General features: G+C 42.4%; 1 protein-coding gene across 10 annotated transcripts in view; it reads left to right on the forward strand.

Moving 5' to 3' along the window:
* The window catches only part of RFX2 (regulatory factor X2), a 136024-nt gene that overhangs the window by 76236 nt on the left and 38507 nt on the right, over nt 1–21281 (forward strand). For 5 of the 10 annotated variants that reach the window (XM_053585956.1, XM_053585962.1, XM_053585958.1 and 2 more), the window contains 4 exons: nt 876–973; nt 4237–4326; nt 6864–6943; nt 8954–9215. In XM_053585956.1, the coding sequence (XP_053441931.1) occupies nt 884–973; nt 4237–4326; nt 6864–6943; nt 8954–9215 (522 nt within the window). In that variant the 5' untranslated portion in view covers nt 876–883. Of the gene's footprint in view, nt 1–752; nt 777–875; nt 974–4236; nt 4327–6863; nt 6944–8953; nt 9216–21281 lie in introns of those variants that run through there. The other 5 variants (XM_053585966.1, XM_053585965.1, XM_053585957.1 and 2 more) reach the window with 4 other exon arrangements.

Genomic DNA, 21281 nt, shown 5'->3' on the forward strand with positions numbered 1-21281 from the left:
TTGCCTCTGCCTCCTGAGTAGCTGGGACTACAGGCGCCTGCCACAGTGCCCGGCTATTTTTTTGTTGCAGTTGTCATTGTTGTTTAGCTGACCTGCCTGCCTCGGTGTATGTGGCCGATGCTGTAGTCACTGTGCTATGCGTGCTGAGCCCAATTGTAGTTTGAGGTGCAGTAGCTCCCCAAATGGCAGTCATCTGCCAAGGGCTTTCAAATTGCTGGATAAATGAATATGCAATTGAGCCCTTCAAAATAGTTCTTGTCCCCAGCCTTCTGCTGGAGAATTCTGGCAGTTGTATGGTAACACAGAGCTAGCTTTATTTTGGTTTTTTGGCTGTTTTGTTTTTTGAGTCAGGATCTTGCTCTGTCTCCTGGGCTGGAGTATACTGGCGCAGTCATAAAGCTCACTGAAGCCCCAAACTCCTGGGTTCAGGCGATCCTCTGCCTCAGCCCTCTCAAGTAGCTGGGACTACAGTCCCATGCCACCACACTCAGCTAATTTTTTAAATTTTTGTAGACATGGGGTCTATGTTCCCAGGCTGATCTCAAACTCATAGGCTTAAGTGATCCTCCTACCTCAGCCTCCCAAAGTGCAGGAATTAATAGGCATGAGCCAACACACCTGGCTTGTTTTGGTTTTATATTTCATTTTTCAAAATATAAATTACAAAAATGTTTTTCTCTCCATCTCCTCTCTCCATCTATGGAACAGTTCTACAAAAGTTTTCCACCTTCCTTAACCAGTCCTGCCAGAGTCTCTGCATTTCTACTTTGAAGAATGTAAGAAGTTACTGCTTCCCCTTTTTGAACTTGTAAGTTGCCTCCTTGGGCTTCATATTCACAACCCTTGCCCACCAATCTCTCATTACCTCTCTTTAGAACTGAGCATGCAGAATTCGGAGAGTGGATCGGAGTCTCCGGCTTCTGTGGCTCTGCGTCCGTCAGCGGCAGCCCAGCCCGTGCCAGCCTCCCCACAGGTAACACCTGCCTTGGGACAGGAGTGCGACAACAGTATGGATGTGTTCCTTGTAGGTTTGAAGACTACTTGGATCAAATCTATATTTTTCTGAATGGACTTCTCAGCCCCAAGACTACTTCTATAGAAGTAGGAACCCCTTTCTTCATGCCTAATAATTAAGCATGTTCACTTTTTGTGAATAAAGTCCTACCTGGGAAATGATATGAACTGAAAAATAAACCACTACCCCAAATTCCACTTAGTCTCTTCTTATTTTCAATGAAATTTTCTTGTACCTTGGAAATGACCCCTTTACACAGAAGTATTTCATGGATAAGGCAAAAGATAAGTTAGAATTTAGTTTGAGGGAATCTAGCACTAGAATGGGCATATTCTTTAAAACCTACAGAGAGAGGATTTTTAAATTGAAACTGTCTGAATGTCTGCAATAGACTGAAATAAGCATAAGTGGGCATGGTGGTTTACTCCTATAGTCCCAGCTCATTGGGAGACCAAAGTGGGAATGTCACTTGAACCCAGGAGTTCCAGGCTGGCCTGGACAACACAGTAAGACCCCTGTCTCTAAAAAGAAAAAAAAAATGTTTTTAATTAGGTAGGCATAGTGGCATATGCCTGTAGCCTCAGCTTTTGAGGAGGCTGAGGCTGGAGGATCACTTGAGCCCAGAAATGGGAGGTTAATGGTGAGCTGGCCATAACCAGCTTTATACTTTAGCCTGGCACAGAGTGAGACCCCATCTCAAAAAACGAGGAGGGAGTAAGGAAGGAAGAAGAGAAGGAAGGGGGAAGAGACAGAGAGAGAGAGAAGCTATAAAGTACACATGAACACAAAGTGAGTGGCAGAGGCCATATGAAAGAGACCTGGGGCTCAAGTGATCCTCCAGCCTCAGCCTCCTGAATAGCTGGGTCTATAGGCATATGCCACTATGCCTACCTGTGACCATGTGATCACCCTCGATTTAGAACCTACAAAAAGGAACACAGCAAAAAGCAATTATTAAAGTGGGGGGAAAATTTAACAAAAACAAAAAGGCAGACAGCAAAGCAGTTTATTTGATTTAGAATAGTGGTTCTCAACCTGTGGGTCGCAACCCCTTTGGACTGTATTAAAAGGTTGCAGCATTAGGAAGGTTGAGAACCACTGATTTAGAAAGTGTAGTTGGATATCTTTAGCTTTTATTTCTTACAAATATTGGGGGGGCAGTCTCAGAAGCAGATCTGAGATACCATTGTCCTGCCAGTAGATTGTGACCTAATTGGTTTGCTCCCTGCCCTCTCTCCCCCCCCCACCCCTTACTGCCTCAGGTCCTTATCCCTCTCAGGCACTCACTGGGCCTGGCCTGGCTGGACTTCACCGCCTTCAGCAGCAGCCTCAGTGGACAGGTCTTTGTGTCGCTGTCACAGCTTGAAATGTGGCCTGTGTGCTCAAGGAACTGGACTTGACAATTTATGTAAATCTCACTGACTTTAAATTTAAACACAGCTGCTGCTAGTAGCTACTGTATTGGGTGGCTTGGTGCTAGGAGAGTATAAATGGAAATGCTTAATATTCTTACTTTTTTATTTAACTGAAGTAAAATTCAGGTAACACAAAATTAATCATTTTAAAGTGTACAATTCAGTGGTGTTTAGTACATTCACAACGTTGTGCAGCTATCACCTCTGTCTAGTTCTGGAGCTGATCATCTCCCCCAAATAAACCCATGTCTCCATTAGTGGTCACTCTCCAGCCTCTCCTCATCCCTAGTACCTACAAATCCACCGTCTGTCTCTGTGGATCTGCCTGTTCTGGACATTTCATGTAAATGGAGTCGCACACTGTGTGTCCTTCTGTGTCTGTCTTCTCTCACAGCATCCTCAAGGTTCATCCACATTGCAGCCTGTGTCAGAGCCTCCTTCCTTGTCATGGCTGAGTGACATTCCTGTATGAGGATGGACCACAGTGGGTTTATCTACTCATGCTGTTGGTGCTTGTCTCATCTGTGTCTTTTTGTCTTTGGTTGTGAGCTCACAGACAGCCATGTCCTTTTGAATTCTCCTAGTACGCAGCACCCAGTTCAGCTGGAACCTAAATGGCCCTTAGGGGTGTCCTTTTCTTTCTTTTTTCTTTTTTTTTAGAGACAGAGTCTCTCTTTATCGCCCTTGGTCAAGTGCCATGGCATCACGTAGCTCACAGCAACCTTAAACTCTTGGGCTTAAGCGATTCTCTTGTCTCTCTTGCCTCCCAAGTAGCTGGGACTACAGGGAGTCCCACCACAACGCCCGGCTATTTTTTGTTGCAGTTTGGCCATGGCTGAGTTCGAACCTGCCACCCTCGGTATATGGGGCCAGCGCCCTACCCACTGAGCCACAGGCACCACGCTGGGGTATGCTTTTTAGTACCTCCTTCATCTTATAGCTCCATTCCTGAGACACTAACCCAGCACCCCCCAGAGTCACCACAGCCCAAGACATTCAATGTCCTTGTCAGAGAATCACCACATGGCAGTTGATGACTTCTAAAACCTAGCTCTAAATAAACATGAAAAACACTCCTATTTCTCTCTCATATCTGGAATTTGCTTTGACCCTCCATGTTTTCATAGCTCTGTGTGGCCAGTCAGGTGCTGGGGGCAAAATATCGAAGCCACAGCTGTGGAGACTAGACTCAGGAGGCCAGAAAGCAGTGGAGGCAGAGAGTGGGTCCAGATGCAGGATTCCTAACTCCAGGCTTGGCTGTACAGTTCAGTACTCCATGGCCTTACATACTACTTGGCCACTCTGGGCTTTGTTTCTTTCTCTTGTATAAAATAAGGAGAAGTCCAGTGTGTACAGCAAAGCTGTGGAGGGCCACAAAGCACTCTCCTAGAGCATTGGTGAGGATGGCTGTCTAGAGGCTCCCTCTCTTCACTCAGCAGTCCCCTCTGTACCAGGGACAGCCAGCATCACCTTACCACAGACTCTTGATCCCAGAGACAACACTGCTTGGGTCCAAGAAGAGGCACATGTGCTTCCGTGTGTGTGTGCATACACGTATATGTGTGTCCCCATGCCCACAGGTCTGTGCTTGTGCATGGTACACGAGGGTGAATGTATATGCACACTTGTGTACGTATGTGGGGTGTTAGTGTACCTGCAGTGTGTCTGCCCAAGTCAGCGTGAGTGCCCTGCCCCACTCCTCTCAATCCCACCTGTTTAGACGAAGCAGGCAAACAGCTTCCTATATACTGTGTTTGGCACTGACCTCTAACTAGTCTAACTGCCCTCCTTTCCCTTCTCTTTTAGAGGGTGTTGGTCCAGGCAGCCAGCTCTGCCCCAAAAGGGGCCCAGATGCAGCCCATTTCTCTCCCCAGAGTTCAGCAGGTGCCACAGCAGGTAACAATAGTGCCACAGCACCAGCCACACCACAACACGGTTAGCACTTGGCAATGCAGAACAGTGTCTGAGCTATGCATCCTTTTCATGGGCTAGCTTAAGTTTCTTAGCCAGAAGCCTCTTCCAGAAGCTATGTGATTTTTTTTTTAATTCATTTACTATAGATAGATACAAGCCAGGAAAGCTGGTGTTCTTTCTTTCATTCATAAATTCTGCAGGCATTTGGGAAGTGAGAGAGCGCCCAGTGCCTACAGGTAGAGCTGAAGTAGAAATGCAGACAGAAAGAAAGGGTTCTAAGGCCAGGCATGGTGGCTTGCGCCTATAATCCCAGTGCTTTGGGAGGCCAACATGGTAGGATCACTTGAGGCCAGGAGTTCAAGACCAGCCTGGGCAACATAGCAAGATCCTATCTCTACAAAACATTTTTATTTAAAAATTAGTCAGACATGGTGGCATGTGCCTATAGTCCCAGCTACTGGGGAGGCTGAGGCTGAAGGATCACTTGATCAGGGGAGTTTGAGGTTACTGTGAGCTAGGATGACACCATGCACTCCAGCATGGAAGACAGAGCAAAACCCCTCCATGTCTTAAAAAAAAAAAAAAAGGAAATGAAGCATTCCTGTGTGGAGGAACACAGTACCTCCTGGAGAGGAAGACTCATCTGCAAGCAAGTGCTGTACCCTCAGATGAGTGCGTGACAGAGGAGATGTCTCTTGTGAATTGAATTATCTAAAAATAAAGTTTGAAAGCACAGCTCATCACCCAAATAGTAACCCAGATCGTATCTCAGGGACAGTCAGTGGATCTAGAAGGGCCGGCCTTTCCTTTTCCTTTTCCTTCTTTTTTCTTTTCTTTTTATTCTTTTTTTGACAGAGTCTCACTCTGTTGCCCTCGGTAGAATACCCTGGCATCACAGCTCATAGCAACCTCAAACTCTTGGGCTCAAGTGATCCTCTTGCCTCAGCCTCCCAAGTAGCTAGGACTACAGGCACCTGCCACAACGCCTAGCTATTTTTAGTAGAAACAAGGTCTTTCTGGTACTCGGGCTGATCTCAAACTCCTGAGCTCAGGCAATCCACCCATGTCATCCTAGCTCACTGTAATCTCAAGCCTCATCCTCTCAAGAGTGCTAGGATTACAGGTGTATTCGTAGCATGACTGACTCAGCAAACCATTTCTAAAAAAAAAGCCAAATACTACTTTTTTTGGTTTTGTAGGCTAGGCAGTTTCTGAAACAACTATTGGATTCTGCCACTGAAGTACAAAAGCAGCAATGTAAACAAATGGTCATGGCTGTGTACCAATAAAACTTTACTTACAAAAGCAGGCAGTGGGCCAGATTTGGCCCTTAGGTTAGAGTTTGCACACTCTGCTCTGTAGAATCCTGAGTTAAAGTTAATTCAGAGCCTAGAAAATGCACCTGCCTCTTCAAAGGTGTTCTGCTTAGATTAGTAGCATATCTATAGATGTTGTCAGGTGGCTGTGTCCATAGGAATGGGGAAGGTTTGTAGACCCAGTATGGACACAAGATCTTAGGGCAGTGGCTCCTATCTCTCTTCAGGAATACCATCAAGGAAGGGGAGATAGAGACCTATGTGTGATTCTAGAGGCTTCTTCAACTCAGGGCAACTCAAGCTCGCCAGGTGACTTCTGCATTTCACTTGGTTCCCTGGAGTTTGATGTTCAACTTCCACCCCTGGTGATAACACCCAGCACATGGTCTCTCCTGGAACTTGTTATTACAGGGTTGTGCCTTGGGCACATGTATACCATGCTTGGTTGTCCTGGAGGTCCATGCAGGTCAGCCCCATCCTGCAGCTTCAGGCGAAGGCTTTAGAAAAAGGTCATCACGAGACCCAAATCAGTCCACCACAGTGGCCCTCCATCTTCTCACCCCACAATTATGTTGACCTGGGCACCCATTAAGATGCCCTCCTTGGTGAGAGTTTATAGAGTTCCATGCGCAAAGTGCTGGACAGGGCATGGGGTGGGCACTAGGATCCTCCCATCACCCCATCTCTCAAGGTGTGTTGCTCCTTCCCACTCTGCCCAGATGTTAGAGCCTCTCTCTCCTCTCAGTCAGGGAGTGTTAGGGAGAGGGGCTGGTAGAATGTTATCAGCTTGAGCCATCTGCCCATACCAGGAACTGTCCAACATGCCAAGGTTGGAGCTTTGTTCACGACTTTGGCTTCCACCACTCTGGATAGAAGCCATGCTGCTGTGTATACAGATTAGGGGCCACTGATCTTGCTTCCCTGGAGCACCACAGCAGAAGTGAGCCCAGACTCAGAAACCACAGCAGAACTCTGAAGATCTGCAGCACATTTGTGAGCCATTTGGGCCCCTTGAGGATCTGTTGTCCTTTTGTTACTGTCTTTCCTGGCATTTTTCTAGGAGTGCTGACTGTGGGAGGGTAAATTGTACTTGGTACTAAATATTCATAAAAGGCAGCAGAGGCCATTTTCAGCTTGAATGATCCAGAAATAATTGGCAAGAGAACTACTTGCTGTAATACAATGCATTTGCTGTTGTTGCAGGTCCAGCCCGTGCAGCACGTGTACCCTGCCCAGGTGCAGTACGTGGAGGGGGGAGATGCCGTCTACACGAACGGGACCATGTACGTGCATGTCCCTCAGGGACCACATCCAGAACCTTCTCTCATGAAGCTTCCTCCTTCTTCCCTCTGGGGATGTGTTTGAACAAATTTCTGTCCCTTATCTTTTCAGAGATAAATGCTATTCACTAAATGCTATTAACATAGTACTAGGACAGCACAACACTGTAGAGACCTTTGTATTTTTTCTTTTACTTCTAGAAAAGGCAGTCTTTAAAAGAAAAAACTAAAAACTCATCCAACTTTTAGTTCTGAAGTTTCAGTCTTTGCAGTCTCAAAACCTTTGCTACCTTTGTTAAACTCTAGCTTGTTATCATGTTGATAAAACTTGATTTTCCATTTCTCAAGGACCCCTATGGTGTCTGCTCTCTAACTACATGATGCTTGGGGCAGAGAATTATGCATCTCTGTTGCAGTTCATTTTGCTTGAGACACGTTTATTTTTGTGTTTTGACTTGCTTCACAAGAGCAAGGGCTTGGTGTGATTTCTGAGTTGTAGGACTTCCTAAAGCACCACATTTAAGACTGTGAAGCACTGACATCAATGAGTACATGTAAAACTGGGGAGTCAACATAGACTCCATATGTTGTATTGAGGTCACTTTCCCAGTTTTGATGTTATACTACAATCATACAGGATGTCACCTTGGGGGACAAATAGATGGCAGTACTCAAGTTTAATTTAAAAATTCCATTTTCAGCCCAGCGCCTGTAACTCAGTGTAACCAGCCGCATACACCAGGCTGGTGGGTGTGTGAACAACAGTGACAACTGCAACAAAAAAAATAGTCAAGCATGCCGGGTGCCTGTAGTCCCAGCTACTTGGGAGACTGAGGCAAGAGAATCACTTGAGCCCAGGAGTTTGAAGTTGCTGTGAGCTGTGACACTACAGCACTCAACTGAGGACAATGAAGTGAGACTCTATCTCAAAAAATAAATAAATAAAAATAAATAAAAATTTCAGTTTCAACAGACATTGCTAATCCTTTAATTCAGGCATTAAAGGAATATTAGATGGGGCAGTGCCTGAGCTCAATGAGTAGGGCGCCAGCCCCATACACCGGAGGTGGTGGGTTCAAACCCAGCCCCGGCCAAAAAAAAAAAGGAATATTAGATGAATATGAATCCTTGGTGTCACTCGGAAATTCTTTTTCTTATACAATTTCATTCTTTTTAACTTTCTGGAAGTTACAAAATTAGTACCTGGAATCCCATGGACCGTTCCTCCTCCAGCTTGTCCCAGTGGTGACACTGTTTATTGACTATGGGATAATCTTAAAACCTGGACACTGACACTGGGGCAGTGCTGTTAGCAGGCCTGCGGACTTCATTGCGTTTTACCATCTTTATGCACATTCCTTTTTGTGTGTGCATACGTGTGTATATTTCTGTTCAGTTTTGTCACATGTATAGATTTGTGTAACCACCACAGTAAGATATAAAACTGTTTCAGAATCTCCACAGAGGAGCTCCCTCTGTGACCCATTTACCCATATAGAATTTTTAAATGGTCGGTTTTCAATTAGTCAGTCTGTCATCTGAATATTTTCAGAGATGGCAGGTTTTTTGGTTTTTTTAAGACAGAGTCTCACTGTATCTACCCTCAGTAGAGAGCTGTGGCGTCACAGCTCACAGCAACTTCAAACTGTTGGGCTCAAGTGATTCTCTTGCCTCAGCCTGCAAAGTAGTTAAGACTACAGGCACCTGCCACAACACCTGGCTATTTTTTTATTGTAGTTGTCGTTATTGTTTGACAGGCCCAGGCTGGATTCAAACCCACCAGCTCCAGTGTATGTGGCTGGCGCCCTAGCCACTGAGCTACAGGTGCCAAGCCAGAGATGGCAGTGTTGAACTTTGTTCTATGTTTGAATTCCATATGCCATGTCCAGATTGCTCCATATGCCTGGTCTCATGGGGTTCCAGTCTTTACCTGAACTTCTGCTGGATTCCTTTGAAACTCAGACGAAGCACTTAACCCAGACAGTTTCACAGTGACTTCTCTCTTTCTAACAGACGAACGGCCTATACCTACAACCCCGAGCCTCAGATGTACGCCCCCAGTAGCGCAGCTTCTTACTTCGAGGCCCCGGGTGGCACCCAGGTGACAGTGGCAGCCTCGTCCCCACCCACGGTACCCTCCCACAGCATGGTGGGCATCACCATGGATGTTGGGGGAAGCCCCCTCGTCTCCAGCGCGGGAGCCTATCTCATCCATGGGGGCATAGACGGTGCACGACATTCTCTGGCCCATACCTCCCGGTCATCACCAGCCACGGTATGTAGGAGGCTCCCGAGGGCCAACAGGGTAGTGTAAGACTTTCAGCAGCAGGGATGGGAAGTAAGAGGCAACCCAAAGACCTAGGGGGAACTATCATCTGCTGTGGACCCAGGTGGCCGATGTGGCAGTCCTGCCAGCCTCACCTGGGCCCAGCGACCCTAGGCAGGTCTGTAGAGCTCTTTGAATTTCAGTTTATCATTGGTACAAAGAGGAAGACAAGCCGTGCTCACGGGACATGGCGAAGAGTGAATGAATAAAGCACCTCCCAGCGCTAGTGCTGCTGCTATTACTGTCGTCACTGCTACCATCGCTGTTACTGTTATCAGAGACTTAGCTCAGTTCATCACCCTGAAAACTGGACCCGCCCAAACAAGAGAAAGTTTCCCTGCAGAACTCTACTGAATTCTTACTTCCATGTTCCTGTGGAAAAAAATTATTTACCTGCTTTTAAAAAGCCTTTGCTTTTAAAACTCAGTTTTCCAGGTTTACTTTTGTTTCATTTTTTAAATTAACACAGTGAAATTGACTTTTTGGCATACATCCCTATGAATTTGACACGTGTGGGTTTGTGTAACCACCCCACAATCAGGACTCCCAGAAAACCCCTACATGATATTTGTTGGCAGTCACAACCTCCCCCACACTGGCCTCAGCCCCGACAACCCCACAACTCCTAACCTGTTCCCTGGCACTGTAGTCTTATCTTTATAGGCATGTTGTAAACACAGAATCATACAGCAGACAACACTTTGAGATTAGCTTCCTTGACTCTGTGTGGTGCCTTTGAGATTTAATCAAGTTGCTGTATGCCAGCAGTTCTCAACCTGTGGATTGCAACCCCTTTATAACAATGCAAATACATCACAGCATTAGGAAGGTTGAGAACCACTGCCACGGATCAGAGTTTGGTTCTTTTTTGTTATTGAGTGATATTCCACTATGATACAGTTTATTTATTCATTTACTAGTTGAGGACCATTTGGATGGTTTCCATTTGGGGGAAATTATGAATGAACCAACTCAAAGTAATCACATGCAGGTTTTTGTATGGACATGTATTTTTCTTTCTTTTGGGTAAATCTCTACAAGTGGAATTGCTACTCATAAATGTGTATGTTTAACTTATCAGAAACCACCTAAGAGTTTTCCCAAGTGGTTGTACCACTTTGCCTTCCCACCAGTAACACCTGAGATTTCTTGTCGATCCACTTCATCGTCTGAACGTGATGTTGTCAGTACCCTTTAATCTGGTCATTCTAATAGGCCTCTCTGTGGTTGTAACTTGCATTTTCTTTATAGCTGATGATGGAAGGCAGATTTTCATGTGCTTGTTTTCTCTTTGGTGAAATGCCAGTTCAACACATTTTCTTATTTTTTTAAACTGGGTTGGTTGTTTTTGACAGCTGAGTTTTGAGAATTCTTTATATTAATATACATTCTGGATACAAGTGGATACAAGTCCCCTTTCAGATAGGTGATTTGAAAATATTTTCTCCCATTCTGTAGTGTGTTTTTCATTCTCTAAAGAGTTATCTTTTGTGGAGAAAAAAATTTTTTTTTTTAATTTTGATGACATCTAATTTATCAATTTTTCATTTTTGGCTCACGCTTTTGATGCCAGGTCTAAGAATTCTGTCTGTGTACAGGTTTCCTGTTTTCTTTCAAAGTTTTGTAGTTTTACACTTTACATTTAAATACCTTTCTTATTGAGTTAATTTGAATAGATAGAACGTTTAAGTTGAGTGGTTTTTTTCTCATATGAAACAACAAGTTGTTCTAGCCTCATTTATTAAACAGACTATCCTTTTTCCATGGGATTACTTTTGCACCTTTATTAAAATAATTGGCTGTATGGGTGTGGGTCAATTTTAGGACATTGTATTCCATTCCACTGATCTGTGTGCTTATCCCTTTGTGAATAGCACAGTCTTAATTACTATGGCTTTACAGTAAGTCTTAAAATTAAGTAGAATGGCTCCTTCTACTTTGTTTCTTCTTTAATATTATATTGGCTATTTATATAAACTTAATGCCCCTGTATAAGTTTTAGGTCAATTTATCTATGTCTACAAAAAAATCCTACTAAGATTTTTTTATTAAATTGCATTGAATCAATTTGGGGAGAACTGACCTCTTTACTGTGACCATGGTATGTTTTCCCACTTATTTAGATCCACTTTGATTTTTTTCATCAGCATTTTATGATTTTTAGCATACAGCTCCTGGACATGTTTTGTTAGATTTATACCTAGGTGTTTTGTGGGTTAGGAGCTATTATAAATTGTATTGCTTTGTTCCCAGTCTTAGGGGGGAAAAACTTCGGTCTTTCATTGCTAACTAAGATATTAAAGGTGGACTTTTCATAAATATACTTTTTCGGGCTGAGGTATTTCCTTTCTATTTCAAATTTTCTGTGAGTCTTTATTATAAATAGTTGTTGAATTTTGTCAAATTCTTTTTCTTCATTGGTGTGATCATATATTTTTTCTTCTTTATGGTATTAATATGATGGATTATACTGATTGATTTTCAATTACCCACCTTCTTGTTTTGGCGTGGAGCTAATCTCTGGAAATAGAAGATAATGGTCTAGCTTTGTCCCTGGTTTTTTGTTTTTGTTTGGTCCCAGTGTGTTTCAGGGGTCACTCTGATATCAGAAGAAGAGGCCTCCTGAATGTAATCTCTCTCTTCCCGTGTCCAGAGGGATCCCAAAGACCTGGCTCTGAAGACAGGCATGGAGTTCCTGTTCTTTCTCCCTCTCTTCTAGCAAGAAGTTGCATGCTTTCTAGAGTCTGTGATATTATGGGGTGGCACTCGCTGCTCTGTCAGAGGTGTGTCTGCTTCTCCTACATCCCCACTCAGTGCCTCAGAGCCATCAGCATCCCCGGGCCTGCGTGACTACAGGAGACCAGACATACATGTCCCCTAGAGGACCAGCTAGGTGGAACCAAGTTTAGAGATTGGAAAGCTTTCCTCACAGACAACCCTGATTTTCAGGTTTGATTTTAGCAAACTGCATCCACTTATAATGGTAGAATATCTTGGGATCATACATCACAAAGGTACTGAGAAAAACAGCAGTGTCCTCCGGGTTCAGAACCATCTTATTGCAAGCAAATGTGCTACTCAGACCCTCAGCCACCCAGTTACTATGGTTAATTGTCTGGCTTGCTTTGGAAAAATTGAATTTCTTCATACACACACTGTCATGCTCCTGGGGAGTTATCTTGGATGAGAATCTTATTCCTTATTCCTCTTCTTGCCCTGTTATTGTTCATTGGCTTATTTTTGGCATGGGAACATCTCACAAGGATGTCACAGAGATTCGAGGGACTTTCCTGGAGCCAAGAACAAGAATGGCCTGAGACTGCAACAGAAATACAGTTCCTGCATCCACCAGTTTGTTCATATCAGAGCTTTGTTTAGTGGGACTTGAAGTTAATCCCAAAAACAGAGCATGAAGACTGAAGCAAATTGCCACCCACAGCCTCAGTGACTGATTTCCGACTTCTGACCAAATGGTTTGAGTGTTTACTTCTGGTTTCATCAGTATTATAAATCCTAAAAGTTAATCGCCCAAATGGTGAGTTTGATAAGAACGTTTTCTGTTGTCCTTATTTTCACTATAGGGAGCAGAAAGACATACTCTTATAGCTTCAGCCCAAATATAGCCTTCTTTTGTGCCCTTTGGGTTGTGTCCAGAGGAGGCTGAAGGTCACTTGGTGAGGGTGTGGGGTATAGGAAGAAACCCCTCCACACTGGCAGCTGGCTTCAGAGGGCCTTCCTCCCCAGGGGCTGCATGGGGCCATGCTGTGGAAACAAGTGGCCTCCACAGAACACACAATGGGAACTGGTGAAGACAAAAGGTCTACCCCATTTTTTAAATATAAAGAATCAAGCATTCCTGGGCATCCAGATCTGTCTGACAAGGGATAACTTGACCCATGGGTCCAAGTTCACACCTTAGTAGTGTCTCTTTGAACACTCCTACATTAGAGTCCTAGCCCATGGTTACAGGTGCTGGGACCAGTAGCCATAGAGATTCAGATCAGGCATAGGCTGGAGAGTAGGCAGGGACTCACACCAGAGACTCACTTCAGGACTCCAAATGCCAAGTCCACCAGCACATCCTCTGCAGAGGATGGAAGGACAGATGTTTCACCTTGGAGAACAGTGGCAAATAGATTTTCATCTCTCTGGTTGTGTTCAGCTGACAGAACCAGAAAGAACTGCTGTAAGCTTTGTGGCTTCAGATGTGATTTTTAAATATGCCTAGCAATTCACCATACATTTTTTTTCTGCCCTAAGTGAGAAAATCCTCAACTACTGAGGAAAAGCCAGAATCTCAGCAGTCCATTCTCTTGGACTACTTTGGGTCTTCATCATTCCCAATATTAAAAGGCAAGAGGCCAGACAAGGTGATTCATGCCCATAATCCCAAAACTCTGGGGAGCTGAGGGAGGGAATCACTTGAGCTCAGGAATTCAAGACCAGCCTGAGCAAGAGCAAGATCCTGTCTCTGCAAAATATAAAATAATTAGCTGGACACAGTATCACGTCCCTATACTCTCAGCTATTCGGGAGGCTGAGGCAGGAGTTTGAGGAGCTGTGAGTTATGATCACACCACTGTCTTTTGGGACAACAAAGCAAGACTCTATCTAAAGAAAGAAGAGAGAGAAAGAAAGACATGATATTTTTAGCCTTGGACAGATAGATAGATTCAAGTTCTTTTTTTTATTATTATTGTTGGGGAATCATTGAGGGTACAATAAGCCAGGTTATACTGCTTGCGTTTGCTGGGTGAAGTCCCTCTATTAATAGTGTCCTGCTCCCAAGAGGTGTATCATACATTGTGGCCCCACACCCCCTCCCTCATTCCCTCTTTCCCCTCTCCCCACCATGTACTAGCTTCAATTGTCCTCATATCAGAAGTGAGTACATTGGATTCTTGCTTTCTTGCTTCTCCATTCTTGTGATGCTTTACTAAGAATAATGTATTTCTTTTTTTTTTTTGAGAGTCTCACTTTGTCGCCTTTGGTAGAGTGCTGTGGTGTCAGCAACAACACCTCAAACAACCTCAAATTCTTGAGCTTAAGCGATTCTCTTGCCTCAGACTGTAGCTGGGACTACAGGCACCCACCACAATGCCTGGCTATTTTTTTTTTTTTTTGTAGTTGTCATTGTTTTGCAGCCCCAGGCCGGGTTCGAACCTGCTAGCCCTGGGGTATATGGCTGGCACCCTAGCTGCTGAGCTACAGGTGCTGAGCCAGAAGAATGTATTTCATCTCCATCCAGATTAATACAAAAGATATAACGTCACCATCATTTTTACCACAGCTTGTTAATCCATTTCTGGTTTGGTGGGCATTTAGGTCCTTTCCACAATTGGGCAATTGTAAATTGAGCTGCAATAAACAGTCTAGTGCAAATGTCCTTATGGTAAATTTTTTTTTTTTTGTCTGGGTAGATGTCCTGTAATGGGATTGCAGGATCAAATGGGAGGTCTAGTTTGAGTTCTTTGAGGGTTCTCCATACTTACTTCCAAAAAGGTTATATTAGTTTGCAGTCCCACGAGCAGCGTGAAAGTGTTCCTTCTTTCCACAACCCATGCCAGCTTTGAGTCTTTGTGATGTGGGCCATTCTCTGTGGAGTTAGGTGATATCTCAGAGTGGTTTTGATTTGCATTTCTCTGATAATTAGGGACGATGAGCACTTTTTCATATGCTTGTTAGCCATTCATCTGTCCTCTTTAGAGAAGGTTCTGTTCATATCACTTGCCCACCAATATAGGGGATTGTTGGCTTTTTGTTGTTGTTGCTTAATTTGAGTTCTCTGTAGATTCTAGTTACCAAGCTTTTGTCCGATTCATAATATGCGAATATCTTTTCCCATTCTGATGGTTGTCTATTTGCTTTGATTGTTGTCTCCTTAGCCATACAGAAGCTTTTCAGCTTAATTAAGTCCCATTTGTTTATTTTTGTTGTTGCTGCAATTGCCATGGAAGTCTTCATAAAATCTTTCCCTAGGCCGGTATCTTTAAGTATCTTCCCCATACTTTCTTCGAGGATTTTTATTGATTCATGCCTTAGATTTATATCTTTTCTCCCTTTTGAATCAATTTTAGTGAGTAGAGAAAGATGCAGATCCAGTTTCAGTCTTTTACATGTGGTTATCCAGTTCTCCCAGCACCATTTATTGAATAGGGATTCTTTCCCCCAGTGAATGTTCTTGTTTGGTTAATCAAAGATCAGTCTTTTACATATAGACATCCAGTTCTCCCAACACCATTTATTGAATAGGGAGTCTTTCCCCCAACGTATGTTCTTGTTTGATTTATCGAAGATTAGGTGGTTATAAGATGTTAGTTTCATTTCTTGGTTTTCAATTTGATTCCAAGTGTCTATGTCTCTATTTTTGTGCCAGTACCATACTGTCTTGACCACTATGGCTTTGTAGTACAGACTAAAATCTGGTATGCTGATGCCCCCAGCTTTATTTTTATTACTAAGAACTGCTTTAGCTATACGGGGTTTTTTCTGGTTCCATACAAAATGCAGAATCATTTTTTCCAAATCTTGAAAGTACGATGTTGGTATTTTGATAGGAATGGCATTGAATAGGTAGATTGCTTTGGGAAGTATAGACATTTTAACAATGTTGATTCTTCCCATCCATGAGCATGGTATGTTCTTCCATTTGTTAATGTCCTCTGCTATTTCCTTTCTGAGGATTTCATAATTTTCTTTATAGAGGTCCTTCACCTCCTTCGTTAGGTATATTCCTAGGTACTTCATTTTCTTTGAAACTATGGTGAAGGGACTTGTGTCCTTAATTAGCTTCTCATCTTGACTGTTATTGGCATATACAAAGGCTACTGACTTATGGACATTGATTTTATATCCTGAAACATTACTGTATTTTTTGATGACTTCTAGGAGTCTTGTGGTTAAGTCTTTGGGGTTCTCCAAGTATAAGATCATGTCGTCAGCAAAAAGGGAGAGTTTGATCTCCTCTGCTCCCATTTGGATTCCCTTTATTTCCTTGTCTTGCCTAATTGTATTGGCTAGAACTTCCAGCACTATGTTGAATGGTAAAGGTGACAGAGGACAACCTTGTCTGGTTCCAGTTCTAAGAGGAAAAGCTTTGAGTTTTACTCCATTCAGTAAAATATTAGCTGTGGGTTTGTCATAGATAGCTTCGATCAGTTTTAGAAATGTGCCACCTATGCCTATATTCTTCAGTGTTCTAATTAGAAAAGGATGCTGGATTTTATCAAATGCTTTTTCTGCATCTATTGAGAGGATCATATGATCCTGGACCCACAGGACCCACTGGACCCACACCTTTCCCCACTCACAAAAATTGATTCAAGATGGATAAAGGACTTAAATTTAAGGCATGAAACAATAAAAATCCTCAAAGAAAGCATAGGAAAAACACTGGAAGATATTGGCCTGGGGAAAGACTTCATGAAGAAGACTGCCATGGCAATTGCAACAACAACAAAAATAAACAAATGGGACTTCATTAAACTGAAAAGCTTCTGTACAGCTAAGGAGACAACAACCAAAGCAAAGAGACAACCTACACAATGGGAAACGATATTTGCATATTTTCAATCAGACAAAAGCTTGATAACTAGGATCTATAGAGAACTCAAATTAATCCACATGAAAAAAGCCAACAGTCCCATATATCAATGGGCAAGAGACATGAATAGAACCTTCTCTAAAGATGACAGACGAATGGCTAACAAACATATGAAAAAATGTTCATCATCTCTATATATTAGAGAAATGCAAATCAAAACAACCCTGAGATATCATCTAACCCCAGTGAGAATGGCCTACATCACAAAATCTCAAAACTGCAGATGCTGGCATGGATGTGGAGAAAAGGGAACACTTTTACACTGCTGGTGGGACTGCGAACTAGTACAACCTTTCTGGAAGGAAGTATGGAGAAACCTCAAAGCACGCAACCTAGACCTCCCATTTGATCCTGCAATCCCATTACTGGGCATCTACCCAGAAGGAAAAAGATCCTTTTATCATAAGGACACTTGTACTAGACTGTTTATTGCAGCTCAATTTACAATCGCCAAAATGTGGAAACAACCTAAATGCCCACCAACCCAGGAATGGATTAACAAGCTGTGGTATATGTATACCATGGAATACTATTCAGCTATTTAAAAAAATGGAGACTTTACATCCTTCGTATTATCCTGGATGGAAGTGGAAGACATTATTCTTAGTAAAGCATCACAAGAATGGAGAAGCATGAATCCTATGTACTCAATTTTGATATAAGGACAATTAATGACAATTAAGGTTATGGGGGGGAGGAAAAGCAGAAAGAGGGATGGAGGGAGGGGAGTGGGGCCTTGGTGTGTGTCACACTTTATGGGGGCAAGACATGATTGCAAGAGGGACTTTGCCTAACAATTGCAATCAATGTAACCTGGCTTATTGTACCCTCAATGAATCCCCAACAATAAAAAAAAAAAAAAAAAAAAGAAAGAAATGACAGACAAAAAAAAAAGGAAAAATCAGGTGGCTATAAGATTTTAGTTTCATCTCATGGTGTTCTATTTGATTCCAGATGTCTATGTCTCTTTCTGTGCCAATATCATGCTTTTTTTTTTTTTCTTTGTAGAGACGGAGTCTCACTTTATGGCCCTCGGTAGAGTGCCGTGGCATCACACAGCTCACAGCAACCTCCAACTCTTGGGCTTAAGCGATTCTCTTGCCTCAGCCTCCCAAGTAGCTGGGACTACAGGCGGCCGCCACAACGCCCAGCTATTTTTTGGTTGCAGTTCAGCTGGGGCCGGGTTTGAACCCGCCACCCTCGGTATATGGGGCCGGCGCCTTACCGACTGAGCCACAGGCGCCGCCCTATCATGCTGTTTTTATAACTATGGCCTTGTAGTACAACCTAAAGTCTGGTAGACTAATGTTCCCAGTGTTGTTTTTATTACTAAGAATTGCCTTAGCTATACGGGTTTTTTTCTGGTTCCATATAAAATAAAGAATTATTTTTTCCAGATCATGAAAGTATGATGTTAGTATTTTAATGGGGATTGCATTGAATCTGTAGATTACTTTGGGAAGTATAGACATTTTCACAATGTTGATTCTTCCCAGCCATGAGCATGGTATGTTCTTCCATTTGTTAATATCTTCTGCTATTTCTTTTCTTAGGGTTTCATAGTTTTTTTTTATAGAAGTCCTTCACCTCTTTTGTTAGGTATATTCCTAGGTATTCATTTTCTTTGAAACTATGGTGAAGAGAGTTATTGGCTGTTATTGGTGTATACAAAGGCTACTGACTTGTGGACATTGATTTTTATATCCTGAGACATTACTGTATTTTTTGATGACTTCCAGAAATCTTGTGGTTGAGTCTTTGGGGTTCTCTAAGTATAAGATCATATCGTCAGCAAAGAGGGTGAGTTTCACTTCCACTGCCACTATTTGGATAACCTTTATTACCTTCTCTTGCTTGGTTGTATTGGCTAGAACTTCCATCACTATGTTGAATAGTAATGGTGACAGAGGACAACTTTGTCTGGTTCCAGTTCTAAGAGGAAAAGCTTTCAGTTTTACTCCATTCAGTATAGTATTAGCTGTGAAGTTTATCATAGATGGCTTCAATCAGTTTAAGAAATGTGCCACCAATGCTTATATTCTTCAGAGTTCTAATTGGAAAAGGATGCTGGATTTTATTGAATGCTTTTTCTGCATCTACTGAGAGGATCATATGGTTTTTGTTTTTGCTTCTGTTAATGTGGTGAATAACGTTTATGGACTTGCGTATGTTAAACCATCCTTGCATCCCTGGGATGAAACTTACTTGATCGTGATGTATGACTTTTTAAATGATAAGCTGTAATCTATTGGCTAGGATTGTATTGAGAATTTTTGCATCTATATTCATTAGTGAAATTGGTCTGTAGTTCTCCTTTTTAATTGGATCTTTTCCTGGTTTTGGTATCAGGGTGATGTTTGCTTCGTAGAATGTGTTGCGAAAGATTCCTTCCCTCTCCAATTTTTTGGAGTAATTTCTACAGTATGGGTATAAATTTTTCTTTGAAGGTTTGATAGAATTCTGGTGTGAAGCCATCCAGACCAGGACATTTTTTTGTTGGAAGATTTTTTATTGTTTCTTTGATCTCAGTGCTTGAAATTGGTCTGTTCAGAAGGCCAATTTCTTATTGATTAAGTCTAGGGAGAGGGTATTATTCCAAGTATTGATCCATTTCCTCTACATTGTCAAATTTCTGGGCATAGAGTTTCTTGTAGTATTCAGAGATAATCTCATGTATCTCTGTGGCATCTGTTGTTATTTCCTCTTTATCATTTCTGATTGAGGTTGCTAGAGATTTTACTTTTTACTTTAACTGTTTCTAGTTAGTCTGGCCAAAGGTTTACCTATTTTATTTACTTTTTCAAAAAACCAACTTTTTGTTTCATTAATTTTCTGAATGATTTGTTTTATTTTCAATTTCATTAATTTCTGATTTGATTTTGGCTATTTTTTTCTGCTGGGTTTAGGGTTAGATTGTTCTTCTTTTTCCAATTCCATAAGATGGTTTGTGAGTGTGCTGATGCGCTCACTCTCTGTTTTTCGAAGGTAGGCATCTAGTGCAATAAATTTTCCTCTCAAGACTGCTTTTTCTATATCCCAGAGGTTTTGGTAACTTGTGTCTTCATTGTTGTTATGTTTGAGGAAATTAACAAATTCCTCTTTTATCTCTTCCTGAACCCAACTATCATTTCTGTTGGAGTTGAGTTTCACCTTTATAGCTTTGTGGTCTGAGAAGAGACATGGTATAATTTCTGTTCCTTTAATTTTGCTGAGGTTTGATTAGTATCCTAGGAAGTGATCTATTTTGGAGTATGTGCCATGAGCTGATGAGAAAAATGCTTAATATTTTGCTTTGGGATGATGTGTTCTGTATATGACTATCAATCTCATTTGTTCTAGGGTCACATTTACGTCCTTTGTATCCTTGTTTAGTTTCTGTTTAGAGGATCTGTCCAGTTCTGTCAGAGGGGGGAGCTGAAGTCCCTGACTATTAAGGGTTATGAGCTATCATATTGCTCAGACCCTCAAGATCTGTTGTATAGATCTGGGAACATTTAAGTTGGGTGCATAAGTGTTTAAAATTGAGATGTCTTCTTATTGTATTTTTCCTTTGACCAGTATGAAGTGTCCATCTTTGTCTTTCTTAACTAATATTGCTTTGAATCCACTTGTATCTAAGAATAAGATTGCAACCCCTCCTTTCTTCTGATTTCCATTTTCTTGAAACCCTGTTTTCCATCCCTTAACCCTGAGTTTTGATTTGTCCTTTAGGGCTAGGTGTGTCTCCTGCATACAGCATATGGATGGCTTGTGTTTTTTTCATCCAATCAGCCAGCCTGTGCCTCTTCAGTGGGGAATTCAATCTATTGGCATTTATTAAGAATATCAGGGCGGCGCCTGTGGCTCAGTGAGTAGGGCGCTGGCCCCATATGCTGAGGGTGGCGGGTTCAAACCCAGCCCCGGCCAAACTGCAACAAAAAAATAGCCGGGCGTTGTGGTGGGCGCCTGTAGTCCCAGCTACTCGGGAGGCTGAGGCAAGAGAATTGCGTAAGCCCAAGAGTTAGAGGTTGCTGTGAGCCGTGTGATGCCATGGCACTCTACCCGAGGGCGGTACAGTGAGACTCTGTCTCTACAAAAAAAAAAAAAAAAAGAATATCAATAAGTGTGGTAGAATTCTATTCATCTTATTATGAGATAGTTTGTTTTGTAGATTTATCCTTTGTGCCATTGTGGAAGCTAAGTTCTGGCCTTGGCTTCTAGATGTTACTTTGGTGGTGGTCCACTGTGGTGTTCAATATTAAGAATAGGTCTAAGTATTTCCTGTAGAGCTGGTCTTGTTGTGAATTTCCTCAGTGCTTATATATCTGCAAAAGATTTGATTTCTCCATCAATTTTGAAGCTAAGTCTAGCAGGATACAGGATTCTGGACTATAAATTATTTTGTTTAAGGATGTCGAAGGAGGATGACTGTG

This window comes from Nycticebus coucang, chromosome 3, assembly GCF_027406575.1.
Source record: "Nycticebus coucang isolate mNycCou1 chromosome 3, mNycCou1.pri, whole genome shotgun sequence".
Taxonomy (NCBI): domain Eukaryota; kingdom Metazoa; phylum Chordata; class Mammalia; order Primates; family Lorisidae; genus Nycticebus; species Nycticebus coucang.